The sequence below is a fragment of the Polypterus senegalus genome, chromosome 7, assembly GCF_016835505.1.
Source record: "Polypterus senegalus isolate Bchr_013 chromosome 7, ASM1683550v1, whole genome shotgun sequence".
NCBI classification, from domain to species: domain Eukaryota; kingdom Metazoa; phylum Chordata; class Cladistia; order Polypteriformes; family Polypteridae; genus Polypterus; species Polypterus senegalus.
In genome coordinates this window covers 169,780,750-169,796,729 of record NC_053160.1, presented here as the reverse complement: position 1 = coordinate 169,796,729, position 15,980 = coordinate 169,780,750, and the positions used below count along the sequence as shown (strand labels likewise).

General features: G+C 41.5%; 1 protein-coding gene across 2 annotated transcripts in view; it reads left to right on the top strand.

The window, feature by feature from the left end:
* The window catches only part of ndst3 (N-deacetylase/N-sulfotransferase (heparan glucosaminyl) 3), a 491,728-nt gene that overhangs the window by 458,884 nt on the left and 16,864 nt on the right, over nucleotides 1-15,980 (top strand). For both annotated transcript variants that reach the window (XM_039759612.1, XM_039759611.1), the window contains exons 11-12: nucleotides 2,392-2,562; nucleotides 7,898-8,007. In XM_039759612.1, coding sequence (XP_039615546.1) covers nucleotides 2,392-2,562; nucleotides 7,898-8,007 — 281 coding nt within the window. The remainder of the gene's footprint in view (nucleotides 1-2,391; nucleotides 2,563-7,897; nucleotides 8,008-15,980) is intronic.

Here is a 15,980-nt window from a genome sequence, read left to right as displayed (position 1 = left end):
CATTTCTTCAGGGATAGATGTTCACAAAAGATGAGGGAAGTTAGTCCGGTCGCTTTTAACAAAGTTTCTAGTTTGTACATCAAAAGAACGCATTGGTGGACTACTAAATCATATTGTAGTTTTTTTTTTATTTTATTTTTGACTAGCTGTCCCCTGAGGCTCCACCACGTAGTAGTGAAACAGGCAGTGAGAAGGGCCCTGTCCGGCTTCTCCCTCCTCTTGGCCCGCAGTCTCTGTCTCAGATTAACGGGAATATATCACTCCTGCAAGCAAACTATGATTCTTAGCGCAATGAGAGAAGTCACAAAATCAATCAGAATCTTCAAACAAATTATAGAGAAAAATCCAATTTAAATCCGTAAAGTAGGTAAGGAACACCCCGAGACTGGCGCTATAGTGAGAAGGTTGAAATAGTTGAAACGCTTGTCGCGTACTCTTTGCATTATTTGACAGTAAAACTATTTCAACCATTCTATGATCTGCTTCTTGCAACTGAAAGAGGGCACCATGGCGGATGTTAACCAACTTGCTGACCAACCACAAGCGTTACCTGGTAGGTAACCACCCATACAATCAGATTGTGATTCAGACTACGAATGCCATGAATGTAATTACCCCGATCTACATACTGTCAAATAAACGAACCACACGCCATGGCACAATGTAAGAGGCTTCGCCGCTGACGTCCGAGGTTCGATTCCCGAGAGGGGGTGCAGTGAGTGTGTACGCCTAATGAGACCAGAATTAGGGCGAAACACGTGTCGTGTACTCTTGGCATTATTTGACAGTAAAACTATTTCAACCATATATATATATATAATATTCTTTGCACTCATAGAGTCTTGATCTTGGTGCAAATATTGGCTGTGCCATGAAGTGGTGACATGGAACTGTCTCATTCCATTGTTGTAAATGGAAGTCACAGCTCCAGGTGCAGCTGGAACACCTTTGTTGTTTCCAGTCCGTCTGTGCAGGTGCTTCACACTTTTTTCTTCCATCAAGAAGTTTGGAATACCCTTTAAATAGTAATGTAATTTAAATAGTAAATGTTTTCTTCTGACCTTTCTTTAAGGCTTGTTTTGGATGGTAGCTGTAGTACATGGCTAATTATGCATGCAAAATAGCCATGTGTCACTGCGCTGGCAGTACACAGGAATCAGTGTTAAGTATCCAGTGGCAGTACTCATAATATTATCATTATGGTCAGCTAAAGTACTACAAGTTTATATTTGTTTTTTTTTTTACACATGCATGCAAATATGGATAAATTAGGGATCGGGTCATGGCATCACACTTTTGCAAAGCAGATTGAACAGCGGTCTTATAGTTTGCATGTGTGAAAATTCTGCACATGGTTGCTGCAAATCAGCATTGTCACACTGGCCTGCCAAAGCATCATGAGACGCTGGGAAAAAATGTTCATCTAAGTCTGTTGCATGGTGAATTTCCAAAAAAATATTAGGCAAACAAGGCCAGCAGTGAACACGGCATATTTGCTGTGAAAAAAGCTTTGGCAGCTTTCACTGATTAACACTAATGTTCAATATTATGAGGGGATCTGCAAGTTTTCTTTGGGTAGTAACAGAAAAAGGTCAAAAGCTAAAAGACTACAAAAAGAGACTTTTTATTTTGTCTTTAAAAGTGTAGTGAAGGTAATCAGAATTATGCAGGCATTCACAATTTTACAGAAATAGTTTTAAGTTCAAACCTGCTAGGCAGAGATGCCAGTGGTGTGGGGCCCACTCATCCGTATACCAACTCTTAGTCAAACTGAGCCAATTCAACTTGAACATCTTCAGGACGTGATAGGAAAAGTAGTGCAAAAGGGCAAACACCCCACAGAGACACTGGTAAACTCCATGCAGGCACTGACCGGATGTGAGGTTTGATTCAAGGACCGTGGATCTGTGAAACACCAGGTCTAAACACTCTGCCGCTGTGGTGCACAGCCGTTACACAAATCTGGAGCATGAATAAATGCCCATTAAAAATTCAAGGACAGTTTGAAACATCTGCCTGCTCTAATGCCGAACATTCTGGCATTATCGGGTAGCTGTGGAAATATATTCCTGCTGTCTCGAAGCCGTTGCCATGCCTGTTTAATATCCGCGCATTTTCTCACATTAGTGCAGTTTTCTCGCACAAACAGATGAGGCTGTGTTTGAAAGGAAAGACAGTAAGCTCCCTGAAAGTGAGGAAGGATGTGTGGTGACTAGTGTTAATTAGTGTGTTAATGCCGGCCTAATCCAACTGGCTGCCTTCATTTCATTGTTTTTCATTAGGTGTATTCATCTTCTAAACAGAGCAGCTGCTGGCGGCGCGACTGTATCCTGGAATGTCGTATTTCTGGTGCACTAATCCATTTCACATTTCTGCTGATGTTCCCTGCAGCACCAGAGAGCCCATGAAGATCATGCTGCTATAAAATACACCTTTTATGAAGTGATAACGGCACGACACCATGCCCCAGCTGAGCTCCGTGCCCTTCAGAATAAGTGTCTGCTCCCTGGTTGGTATGCTGTTCATATAGAGCGATGGCTGACCTTCTTTCCTCCAACACAGGTAAGGAATAACTGAAGTGAGAGGAGTTATCTTTGAAAGCCACTAGACTGCCGAATGAGTGCCGGGTACTAATTACGTTACAGTGACTTTTAACTTCTTTCTATCAAGGGCCCATCTGAGAAGTTGCCTTGTGTGCTTTTATCTTATCGATGGCAGCTCTGAGTTGGGTGATTGCAGGTTTATTAACCCCTGAGGAGGAGGAGCAAAGGGTACAAGAGCACGAGGAAAATTCTGTGCTGAACACGGCATATAAAAACCTTGACATTTTCTTTGCAGTTAGCCAATCAGCTGTAAGCACATTGGTCATGCTGGCTAAGTCAAGCAAATATAGGTAAAATTCAATGAAAATATACAAGTGTGTATAAAGACACATACATAATGACTCAATTTAAGGCGGGAGGGTCTTCTACCAAGGAGTTCAAAAATCTAGAAAAATAACTACATGTCTTAAAAAATACCAAATAGTAGGGAGGAAATAGCATTTGGAGAAAATAAAGTAGAAAATAAACAAAACCTGGAGCCTCAGAACAATCAGGCTTGTCCACTTTCTTCCCTCAAAAACTATCCCGGACTCCCCTCTTAACTCCCCCTAACCTGCCCTGAGTCAAGAGCTTGCTTTGTCTTATCTCCCAGATCCAAACTCGTTGCACCAAAAGGCAGCTTTAAATTATACAGATAGGTCACTTTTGAAGTCAGGGGGACACCCAGCAAGAGGTATCTCAGCAGCTTCTGGTATCATTGCAAAGGTCTGGTCTCTAAAGTGGTTCTCCAGCTGTCTGCGTGGTCAGAGGGACAGTATGGTCCTGACAGTGTGCCACCTTTGACATTCCTTCCTAGGCCTCATTCTCCTTTCTAAGGAGAAGGTGATGCACCCTGGCGTCTGCTGTGTCTCCTGACCAAAGTGACCACCAGTTTGCTGTTTTCTCGCTCTTGAGGTGGTGCCTCTGGCTGCAGTCTGCTCAGGACATCCAGCACATATAATGGGCATTTACTGCCCCCTAGGGTGCCCATCTTCCCTTGATGTTATGCTTTTTTTTTTTTTAAAGTGCCCACTTCCTCTCACTCTTCTGGGACCTCTCCCTGTTTTTCCTAGTAATAATAATAAAAATTCTTTACATTTATATTCTGCTTTTCTCACAACTCAAAGCGCTTTACATCGTGAGCGGAGAGCCACTTCAACCACCACTAATGTGTAGCACTTACGTGGCAGCCATTATTGCACCAGTATGCTCACCACACATTAGCTAGTAGGTGGTGAAATGGTGGGAGAGAAAGAAAGAGACAATTAGAGACAGGAGATGATTAGGGAGCCATGGAGATCAATTCAGCCAGAACATGGGGATATGCCTTGCTCTTTCTGAAGGATGTCCAGGGGTCCTTAATGACCACAGAGAGTCAGGACCTTCATTTTACGTCAGTGCCATTTTTACAACACAGTGTCCCCCTCGCTGCACTAGGGCATTGGGATCCACATTCAGTCTGCAGGGTAAGTGCCCCCTACTGGCCTCACCAGTACTGGCCAAGTTTTTCCTAGATAGTCTCCTATCCAAGCACTGGCTAGGCCCGAACATGCTTAGCTTCAGGTGGATGACCCCTTTCTTCTGAGGCGCATTTGGTTTTGATACGCCATGCTCCTGCCTTGCTGCCTTCATTCCCCCATAGACTACGTCATCCATCACAAATTACATATTTATATAGTGTAGGAGGGTGGCTCAGTAATCAGTGGTTCAGGACACCAGGTCAAAATGCTTGGTCAATGGACGCTAATCAGATCAAAGGGTAAATTGTTTTGTTTTGGGGTTTTTTCAAGGAGTGTTTGCTGGAAAATGTAGTCCTGCCATCTTTATATTAAATTGTCTTGTCTCTAGAGGACACATTTCATAGCACCTCACTCAATTATATTTGTTTTCCATTTTTTCCCCTTCTGCCATCTGAGGTGCTCTTTGACACCATGCCTTTTTGCCGATGAATCATCATTTTTACTCTGTACTAGTATTTTACTTCTATTTTTTATTAATTCATGAAGCATTTGTATGTGATTTGTTTTATCATTAATATGGGAGCATCCCTGCTGCACCATTTTCTGTTCTGCATTGTCACAGCCTCGTGGTTTACTGTTGCCCTTGTTTGTTTGTTGCCTGTTTCAGGTGATGACATGCAAGTCAGAATACAAAGACCAGCAATTAATTTTTCAAGTGTTAGCTCAGGACAAGAGTACAAGCTACAATGAGGATTTTGGCATTGTTTATTTGGTATTACTTTATTTTGGCTAATTTTTAGCTCATTTTGATTTGGCACTTGGGTTGGAATGTTCTTTTGTCTCAAACCTTTGCTGTGCCAGTTATTATTATGAACACCAACATCTGTCAGGATATTCATAACAAATCCTGACTTTAAGTGATCTTAAGGCTCTAAAGGAGCCTGACATGCAATAAAACCATTACACCCAGTATGGGCCTGAGTTTAACACCAATGACCTACACACACCAGCATGGACTGAGCCACTTGTGGCGCTGGGGTTAGTTACTGGAGGTCTCTCATGCCTGATTTGTCTTTCTTATCAGAATGTAATGCATTCTTCTAATATACTGTAAAACCCACCAACTGGGCCTCCACCATGTCTCATGGACGGGTCAGCCTGGTTTATGTATGTAGGCCATGCCAAAAGTATGAGCTTATTAGAATGACATAGAAATACTTGACAATACTAGAATGCATGATTATGCACATGTTGTAGGATTATATTACATTGGACTGTGATGCGTTTCCTCTCACGTTAGGTAGGTTAGGTAGATTGTCAGTGCTAAACTGGCACCTGCTCTGTGTCTGTCTGTCTGTGTTTTCATACTGCAATGGGCTTTCACTCTGTTCAGGGATTGCTCCTGCCTTGCACCCAAAGCTGGTTTGGATAGGCACCAGCTCTGAACAAATGGATTTAGAAAATGGAGGATGGATGGAAGCTGTTAATAACAATAATAATAATCATCATCATAATAATAATAATCCATCCATTATCCAACCCGCTATATCCTCACTACAGGGTCACGTCTGCTGGAGCCAATCCCAGCCAACACAGGGCGCAGGAAACAAACCCCAGGCAGGGCGCCAGCCCACTGCAGTAATAATAATAATTATTATTATTATTATTATTTACATTTCTATAGCACTTTTCTCTCTCTTCAAAGGGCTTTACATACTGAGTGGGGAGTCACATCAGCCACCACTAATGTGAAGCACCCACCTGGATGATGCAACAGCAGCCATTTTGAGTCAGTGCACTCACTGCACATTAGCTAGTAGGTGGCGAAGTGGTAGAGACAACTAGAGACAGGGGGTGATTAGGCGGCTGGAATGACCAGGCCATGGAGGGCAGTTTAGCCTGGACATCAGGATAAACCCTAATCTGTGTGAAGGATTACCCAGGGGTCTTTTATGACCACAGGGAGTCAGGACCTCAATTTACATCTCATCTGAAGGACGCCGCCATTTTTACAGCACAGTGTGTCTGTCACTGGACTAGGGCATTGGGATCCAAATTCAGACCACAGACTAAGCATCCCCTGCTGATCTCACCAGCATCTCTTTCCAGCAGTGTGTTTCCTGGTTGGTCTCCCATCCAAAGTACTCGGTGGGCCTGGGCACGCTTAGCTTCAGGAGGGTGACCTCTTCTGAAGTGCCTGTGGTATAAAGGAAATCCCTTCAACTGACATTGATGCACTGACATATGGAAATACCTGCATGGGCACCAGTAGTGTCAGATGAAGGGGAAAACCCTTTAAAATTCTGGGAAAAAAGACCTTGCTGATCCAGTCTGTGAAGGTCACCTGCAAGCTATCTGTACCAAGAGCAGTACATAATGAAGAGCAATGGCAATAGAGACTGGAACATGGCAATAACATCCTGCCACACTGCTTACACACAGCCAGAGGGATGGATGGATGGATGGATGGATGGATAGATAGGGAAATTCTACCAAAAGCAGTTGGTCATACTTTTAGAACACAGGGAAAAAGGCATGTTATGTAGATTTTTATAATGATTTACTATTCATACCTTTCTTGACTCAGTTATAAAACTAGCATACCAGTTGCTTTTGGATCAACTGACTGATTCTGATGGAGTGCTGCCCTGACCACATATTGTCCCTGCCTTCTGCCCTGTGATTGTCCAGATAGGCTGAAGCTGGCCTGCAACCCTGCCTTGGATAGGTGGGTTTAGAAGATAGATAGATATGAAAGGCACTATATGATAGATAGATAGATAGATAGATATGAAAGGCACTATATGATAGATAGATAGATAGATATGAAAGGCACTATATGAGAGATGGATAGATGGATAGATAGATATATAGATAGATATGAAAGGCACTATATGAGATAGATAGATAGATAGATAGATATGAAAGGACTATATGTAAGATAGATAGATAGATAGATAGATATGAAAGGCACTATATGATAGATAGATAGATAGATATGAAAGGCACTATATGATAGATAGATAGATTGATAGATATGAAAGGCATTATATAATAGATAGATATGAAAGGCACTATATGATAGATAGATAGATAGATATGAAAGGCATTATATAATAGATAGATATGAAAGGCACTATATGATAGATAGATAGATAGATAGATATGAAAGGCACTATATAATAGATAGATATGAAAGGCACTATATGATAGATAGATATGAAAGGCATTATATGATAGATAGATAAATAGATATGAAAGGCACTATATGATAGATAGATGTGAAAGCCAGTATAAAAAATATATAAACGGGTCTGACATTCGTCTCTTCCGTACCTCCATTTATATGCTGCCACATTTCTTCACTGAGGTTTTCATCTGTGAAATGGTCAGATTTTGTCTGTTAATTTTTCATTTTCTTATTTTCTACTCCTTTTCTTTTTTCTAAGAAATATGTAAATAATATTTGCTCCTAAGAGGCGTATAATATTGTATGATACAACGGTTAATTAAACATTTGGGGAAACGAAAGAAGCATGACGTACAAGTAAAAGTCCTCTTGAAATTAATTACAAAATCACAATATAAAGCAAACAAGATAAACGCAAGTCTTCAGTGTAGGTGGTTGCACATTCTTTGGAAATAATTAGTCATTTACTGACAATTATGAGATAACACTTTAGATTCTGACTGTGACTGCTGACTTGTATTTTCTGATCTAATCTCCCTACTTTTAGATGCACTTGGCCTCTTTATGGAAATCTTTGCTATATTTAATAAAGTTTAATATTTAGAATGGCTTGAGTAGGATTGTGCATCCACTATTTTTTTAATATTTACATGTCTCTTTTTAAGCTGCTAATTATTGATGGCCAACAACTGAGGAATGACCCTGCTGCTGTAATGGATGAAGTCCAGAAGTTTCTTGGAGTATCTCCTTATTACAATTATTCTCAGGCATTAACGTGAGTAAAATCAAATTTCTATTTTGATTATTGTCTGCCCATTTACTTGTCCATTTTAAAAACCTACTATAATCCAATTTGGGGTAGTGGGGACTGCAGCCTATCCCAGATGAATTAGGGTACAAGGCAAGACATAATCCTGGACTGGAGGCCAGTTCATTATGGGGTGCACTTGCATGCGCACTCGATCTTACTTTTCGTGGTACAATCTGGTGTTGTGAATCAGCTAAATACACACAAAAAGAAAACCATGGTATGTGGAGAACAGCAGACACGAGGAAAGTGCAGTCTCCACTCAGACAATGACCAGGCCCAGTCCCTTGAGTAGTGACCCTCCACATTTCAAATATTAGATGAAGGTTATGAAGTGGACTCTTCTTTTAACACAGTCATTTAACTATACAATATTCCAAACATCTTGTCCATTGTCGAAGCTGACATGTGAACACTTTCTTTAACAGCCACAGGCTCAGAAGCAGTGCCTCCAGCAGTCACACCAACTTCATAGCAGGCTGTATAACAGAATAGATGCCATGCATTGCATCCTTGGAGTTCACAATGCAAAAAAAAAAAAGTTGCTAGGTGTCCAAATGGGGTGCACATCATAGCAGTGTCACCACCTAGTGTACTGGGGAAGCATGTGGCCATGGGATGTAGTCTCTCCCTATTATAATAGAAATCTGCCAGTAACCAACCTGGTCGGGATGCCCGTCCACCCACATACTTCCATTAAAAATGCCTCCCGGCCAGGTAAGAAGTCATCTACCCAAGCCAAGATGCCAGCCAACCATGCAATCTGTTATAGTATATACTAGGAAACATGGGGCCTTCCTGTCCTACGAGAGAGGTGGTTGATGTGCTTCTATTACCTTCTTACCATCGCAGCATTTACAGATGTTAGTCTGAGCAGGCAACTGTCCATGTTTATCTTGCCTGCAGTTGATGCATGTCTGATTGACCTGTGCAATGAGCTTTACTCTTAGCAGATGTCACCATTGTTCTTTTCCCGTCAGCCATGGTGAATGCACGCACTGCCATTTACCCTGAGAATGACCGGAGACCCAGTTATGTTTTCCAGAGTAGCTCACACCTCCAGTTTTTTGCTATAGGATCAAGTATAACATCATAAATTCTCCATTATCACTAAGATCAACCTTTAAAGTCCAGGGGGACAGAAGTTTTTGCATGACAGATGAACAACCCTTAGCATTTTATACATAGATAATATAACATAACATTCTTAAGCTACTGTAATCAAACTGAAGGCCACAGGGGGCCATAGCCTTGGTATACATATTTTCTATTAGGTATACCTGCTCATTACTGCAAATTGGCTGCTTCTCCAAATGGCCAATCACACAGTTACATTTCCGTACGTGCAGAATACAGCCATCGTCAGGAGGTCAATGTGTTCTGTGATTTAAGTAAGCTTGATGGTGCCTGATGTGCTGCTTCCAGAGACTCAAAAACAACCGTCCTCTTGGCTTTTTCACATCCTTCAGGTTCTACTAAGCGACAGTTATGTGGGCAAACACATGTTGTTATTGAGAGAGGACAAAGAGAATGGTCAGGTCACTCAAACTATCCTACTCAAATAATTTCTTTACAAGAGTGGTGGGCAGTAGGGCATCTCTGAATGCAGAGAGTGTCGACCTTGAAGCAGAAGAGCTACAACGGTAAACGAACACACTAAGTTCCACTTGTGTTAGCCAAGAAAGGGAAGAGGAGGACCAAGTGTGCACATGATCTCCGAAACTGGACAACTGTAGGAGTAGAAAATGCCACTGTCATGACTGGGGAATCCCAAAAGCACAAAAGATCCAAAAAGCTCTTCAAAGGTTGCCCTCTAGGGGTGAAAAATACCATCAAAGCCCTGACTAGACACCAAAAAGGACCTTGAAAAACATTTGTAAAATAAAAGGTTTATTTTGTCAAAGGCTCTGAAATAGATGTAGCTCCAAAGAGCTCAAAGGAATTGCCAGCAAATGCAAAGCAATCACAGCAGACTCCAAAGATGTAGTTGAAAAACAGAGCACAGGTTCGAAATTCCATAAAATCACAAAAGCAACACAATAAATACAATGCAATACAATTTATTGTTGTATAGCCCAAAATCACACTAGAAGTGCCGCAATGGGCTTTAACAGGCCCTGCTTCTTGACAGCCCCCCAGCTTTGACTCTCTAAGAAGACAAGGAAAAACTCCCCAAAAAAACCCTAGTAGGGGAAAACAATGGAAGAAACTTTGGAAAGGCAGTTCAAAGAGAGACCCCTTTCCAGGTAGGTTGGGCGTGCAGTGGGTGTCAAAAAGAAGGGGGTCAATACAATACAATATGCAGAACAGAACATCAGTAATATTCAATACAATATAACAGTGCAATAGAAATATTACAAGTACAGAGCAGAATTCAACAGGAGATGAGATCACATAATACAAGTCCTGGAGACCTCGGCCTTCAAGCTGCCTCCCCCTGGTATCCTTCAATAACGGCGCATAAATAAAGGCGAGCTTCAAAAGGGCGACCTCAATTGGGCACAGCGAATAAAGGCAAACGCAACAAAATTATTACAGAAAATGTATTAGATAAAGGCAATGATTGAACGTATAAAAAGGCGAAGGCTCTTGAATATTAAACAATATTGAACATTTTCCAATCCCATATTCAGTACATTTCCAGATGTGTTTCCCGTTGATAGTTTTCTCCTTTCTCAATGTGTAGCCTTCGACTGCGAGTAGATATTCACCGCGCCCAATTGAGGTCGCCTTTTTGTGCGTGCCCTTATTAAATAGAGCCCCTCCCCTTATTGGCCATTCCACAGCTGAGTAAGTGCTGGGTCAACCAATCCGATGAAAGGACCCCTCTACCCGATGATTCCTACGATCCTCCATCAGAGATGACTTTACCTTAGGCAGGCAAAAAAACCTGGCAGGCGGACAGTGGCACCAAGTGCAATAGCAAAAGCACAGCAAATAAACAAGAACTGTCCACTCTCCAGCGCGTTTGAAATGAACTGCTGGGAACTATGGAAGGCCCTCCCATAAATAGTGTGTGGGGTGGGCTATTCCCAGCAGTGATTGCCAGGTGACCCCGCCCCCTGGGGAACCACCCACAAAATACATCGGACATAACCCTTTTCAAATAAACACAAAGAAAAATGTACACAATAAATAAAATAAATATTAATACAAATAAGTGGCATGCAATTAATGAATGCAAACAAGAAACACAACTGTGAACCCCAGGACGGAGATAAATGCTGGCTGAAACATGACAGTCACTTAGTCTGACAAACATCAAACATGACAAATGCTGGGCTTCTTGCCATTGCTGACCCAGTAGATTTTTTTCACTCATTTCATTGCTCTCTTAGGTAGCTCACAATCCTTGGGAAGGACCACTCATTTTAGCCACACTAGATTGGTGATCGTGCAACTGTGGTAGGCTTCCCTTTTTTATGGGTTCCCCTGTAGATGGCACAGAAGCTGCTCCTTTGAATAATGGAATGCCAGCTCATACCGTTGCTGACTTATTAAAGATACAAGCTGATGCAAGAGCCAATGTTGTTATACAATTAGAACATACATAAGAACACCGAGAGAGGAGACTATTCAGTATCAGGTCCATTAATAGCTAAGCTGTCCTACATTCTTCTTAAAGGTTGTTGAGGTTTCTATTTCAAGTCCATATCTCACCAGTTTGTTCCAGATTCCCACAACTCTTTGCATAAAGAAGTGCTTTCTGGCTTCAGTCCTAAATGCTCTTCCTCTTTGGAGTGATATTCAGATGGTAGGCCAGGATTTAGCATAAACAGCATAAATCCATGGATCAGTTCTGTCCCTGGTGTCAGTGGTACAGGTTGGTGGTTTCATTGTGTGTGAAGTGTTTTCTTGACACACATCTTTCTTCTGAATACCAATTAATTCTAATTTTGAATGCCAGGGTGAACCTAGGCATTGTTGCTGACCATGTATTTATCTTAATGTCCACAATAGGATGGTGTACCATGTCACAATGCTCTTGTCAGGTGGTTCCAGTGACTTCTGTCTATTCCAGTAGTCTGCACTGCCTGCCACTCTCATTCAAATGGAGCAGATTTTGGATGAGATAGAATGAGAGATTCACAACACGATTGTGTAGCTTCATGAAGCGAATGTAATTAAGGAATACTTCCAGCAACTCATCCAACCCATACCTTGAAGAATTCAAGCTGTCATGAAGGCTAAATGGACTCCCAATGCAGCACTAGATAGATGTAGCTAATAAAATGGCTGCTGATTGTATACTCTGTGTCACAATATTTGAAATGCAATCCATGACTGACTTGAGTTAGCCAGCATCTCCATCTAATGCTAAAGGGAATCACTGCAAAGATGGAAAAGTCATGTGCCTTAGTTGACCGGTTTGCATACTTGGCTATTACACTTATTATCAGGCTCATCATGTACCTCGTAGCACATCAAGCGAGATATGTATCTGAATTCATCAGATGCAGCCCATGAAAGTCCCAGACACCTTTGAACGGCACCTTGTAAATCCCTAAATCTCATTACGCTTCACAAGCTGGCAGCCCACAATGGAACTCCTAGGACCCCCGTGATGCTTTTTTTCTATTCCGTCTGAAATTATTTGTTCACATATGTTCAATTTGAGTCTTACTAAGAACATAATAGATTGGTAGGCTTGAATATATTTCTGTCAGATTAGCCCGATTCATTTTGATATCTCACAGCAAGCAGGAAGGTGTCACTTGGGGATGTCATGCTGGAGGAAAAAAAAATTGCTGTTGCTGTTCCTATTATCTCTTCAGTTATTTCGAAAATTGTATGCTGCATATTGCTGGCAGTATCAGATAGCAGCAGCTTGCTTATCTTAACACCAAGAACCTTTATTGTCTATTATATTTGGAAAGTTATGTTCCTGTTTTAAGGACTGTGCATCAGATTTCGGTGTTATAGAAATCACATCTCTGACAGGTTCATCAATTACAAAGAGTAGATATACTGCATAAAATCTCCCCTGCCTGGCTTTGGCCATACAGAATATTGGGGATTTGGACAAGGGCACCTTGCACTTGCCTGACAAAGGCTGGGGAGCCTTTGGAAGAAATCAAGCTTAATATCCGAAAAGAATCAGCCCTGTTATATACGCTGAGTTAAATTCTGATTGGAACTTATGAGTCTATCGGGTAAGTTACGTTAGACCCCCCAAATCAATCTGACAGTTTATCTCAGCCCGCTATTCCTTTTTTACTTTCTATTCATTTCTGCAGGCACTCAGTAATGACATCTGGGCTTTGCTTGGAATGCTGAAAAAAAAATAACCGTCCACTTTTCATTCCATTTTCAAACATGAATTTAACATGAAGATTTTGTGATTTTGTTTTTTTATTATGTGATAAAAAAAGGCATTGTTCTGATGGATGCAGTAATATCTATAGGCAGTGGGAAAGCGGCTTCTTCTTTGAAGTGGCCACAAATCTGTCAAAATTTCATGCCTACAGAATGAAGAAGAGCTGGTGATGCAGGAAAAGGTGTTGATGGGGGGTCTAAAAAATGCCCCCTGCGTGCCAGAAGAGAGAGAGAGAGATAGAAAAAGACAATAAACCAGATTTGTGTGAGTTTCCTCAAAGGACACCTCAAATAATAGGTGGACATCACCTCACAAGAAGCCATTCTTCATTTAAAAATTTTTATGATTAGATTACCTTAATCTGCAGTGGGCTGGCACCCTGCTCAGGGTTTGTTTCCTGCCTTGCGCCCTGTGTTGGCTGGGATTGGCTCCAGCAGACCCCCCGTGACCCTGTAGTTACTATATAGCGGGTTGGATGATGGATGGATGGATGGATTACCTTAATTGGAGATGGCTGATAAATTAATATTTCATCAGGGGTGTCCTCTTCACATATTTATATATATATATATATAGTGGATTCAGAAAGTATTCAGTCCACTTCACTTTTCACACACTTTATTGTGCTGTATATTTAATTTTAAGTGGACACATTTGCCATTGTTGCCCATCATTCAAACCTCAAACACCCATAATGACAAAGTGGACACGTGTTTTGATAAAAGGTTTGCAAATCTCTCTATTATAAAAGGAAATCCTGGGACGAAACTTTCTTGGAGATAATTTCAAGTCTCGCGAGAGATAATTTCAGGTCCTGTGAGATGAGACTTTTTGCCAAGAGATTTTCACAAGTCCCACCCTCCTCTCAAACATTTACAACCACGCCCACGGTCCAATCACTTCTCATTCATGTGAATGCTATTGTCAGACACAGTTCCTGCGCTCTCAGCTCCAGGTGAGGTCGGAAATAAAAGACAAAGAGAAGAAGACAGTAGAACGTTGTAAAGAAATTCAAAAACATTGGTGCAATACACATGCAGAACAGGTTAGAGATTATGAAAGTACTAAAATTCAAAAGTCTCAAAAAACTGATAGTGAAGATTGCATTAGTGCAAACAAACAGAAATTATTACTCAGTGAAATAACAGAACAGCGAAAAGAGATTGAATATATGGACATAGGTGATATGACAGAAGTATGTAGATATTGTTTGGCATTAAACTTTAAATTGGAGACTTGTGGGTCATCTAATTCATGTTGCCATCAGGGAAACGTAGTGTTTCTTCCCAATGAAGAGGCCTATCTGCAAGTATTAAAAGATTTGTTGTTTGGTGAAAGGGAAATCCACATACGTGAGCGGCAGAGCAACCGGGGGATTGCGAGTGAAGCGAGCTGGGTGCGGAGCCCCCTAGTTTATTAAAAAATCAAGAACATGAAATCTCTTGTTTGTATGAGTATTCCAGATTGTGATCAGGGTTTTCTGTTTCTTTAATTCTCCTTAAGGTGTGTCCAGAACTGGACTGGAGTCCACCGGTAGCAAACTAAATTTGATTGGATGTCATTTAGAAAGGCACACACCTATGTATTGAAGTTCCCACAATTCACACACCATGTCAGGACACAAAACAAGCCATGAAGTCCAACTAACTCTCTGTAGACCTCCGTGATCAGATTGTGGTGTGACATAGATCAGGACAAAGGGATGAAACCGTTTCTAAAGCTTTGAGTGTTTCCAGGAACACAGTGGTCCCAATGATTGTGAAACGGAAGAACTGTGGAACCTCCAGGACTCTTTGTAGAGTTAGCTGTCTGGCCAAACCAAAGCAAGATGGGTCTTGTTCAGGGAGGTGACTAAGAGACTAATGGTCACTCTAACAGAGCTTCAGAAGTCCTCTGCTCTGGTGAGAGAGCCTGTCAGAAGGGCCACCATCTCAGTAGCACTCTGTCAATCAACTAGAAGCCACTGCTGGGTAGGCTTTGATTTGATAGCTGATTTGTAGTTTGCCACACAGCATTTAGAGGACTCTGAGAGTTAATGAAAATAAAAGATTCTCTGGTTTGATCAGACGAACGCTGAACTCTTTGGGCAAATTTCCAAACACTAAGTCTGGTTAAAATCAGGCCCTGTCCATCACTTGTCTAATGCTACCCCTATGGCAAAACATGGTGATGGCAACATCATACTAGGGGGCTGCTGGGATGGGGAGATTGGTCAGAATTGACAGAAGGATGAATGCAGCCAAATACAGAGAGGTCCTTGAAGAAAGCCTGCTCCTTAGTGCATGCAAGCTCAGACTGGGGTGATGATTTGCCTGCCAGCACAACAATAACCCAAAATTATACAGCCAAGACAATGCTGGAGTAGCTCTGAGATGAGTCTCTGACTGTCCTTGAGTGGCCCAGCTAAAGCCAAGACTTGAACTCCATTGAACATCTGTGATGAACATATTGAAAATTGGTTGACAGACGCTTCCTATTAAATCTAACAGAGCTTGAGATCATCTGCTAGTAAGAACTGTCCAAATCCAGCTGTTCAAATCTTGTAGACACTTCCGCAAGAAGACTTGAAACTGTAATTTCTGCCAAAGGGTTGTCTAGCTTAAGGGTGAACCACGTACCTAAG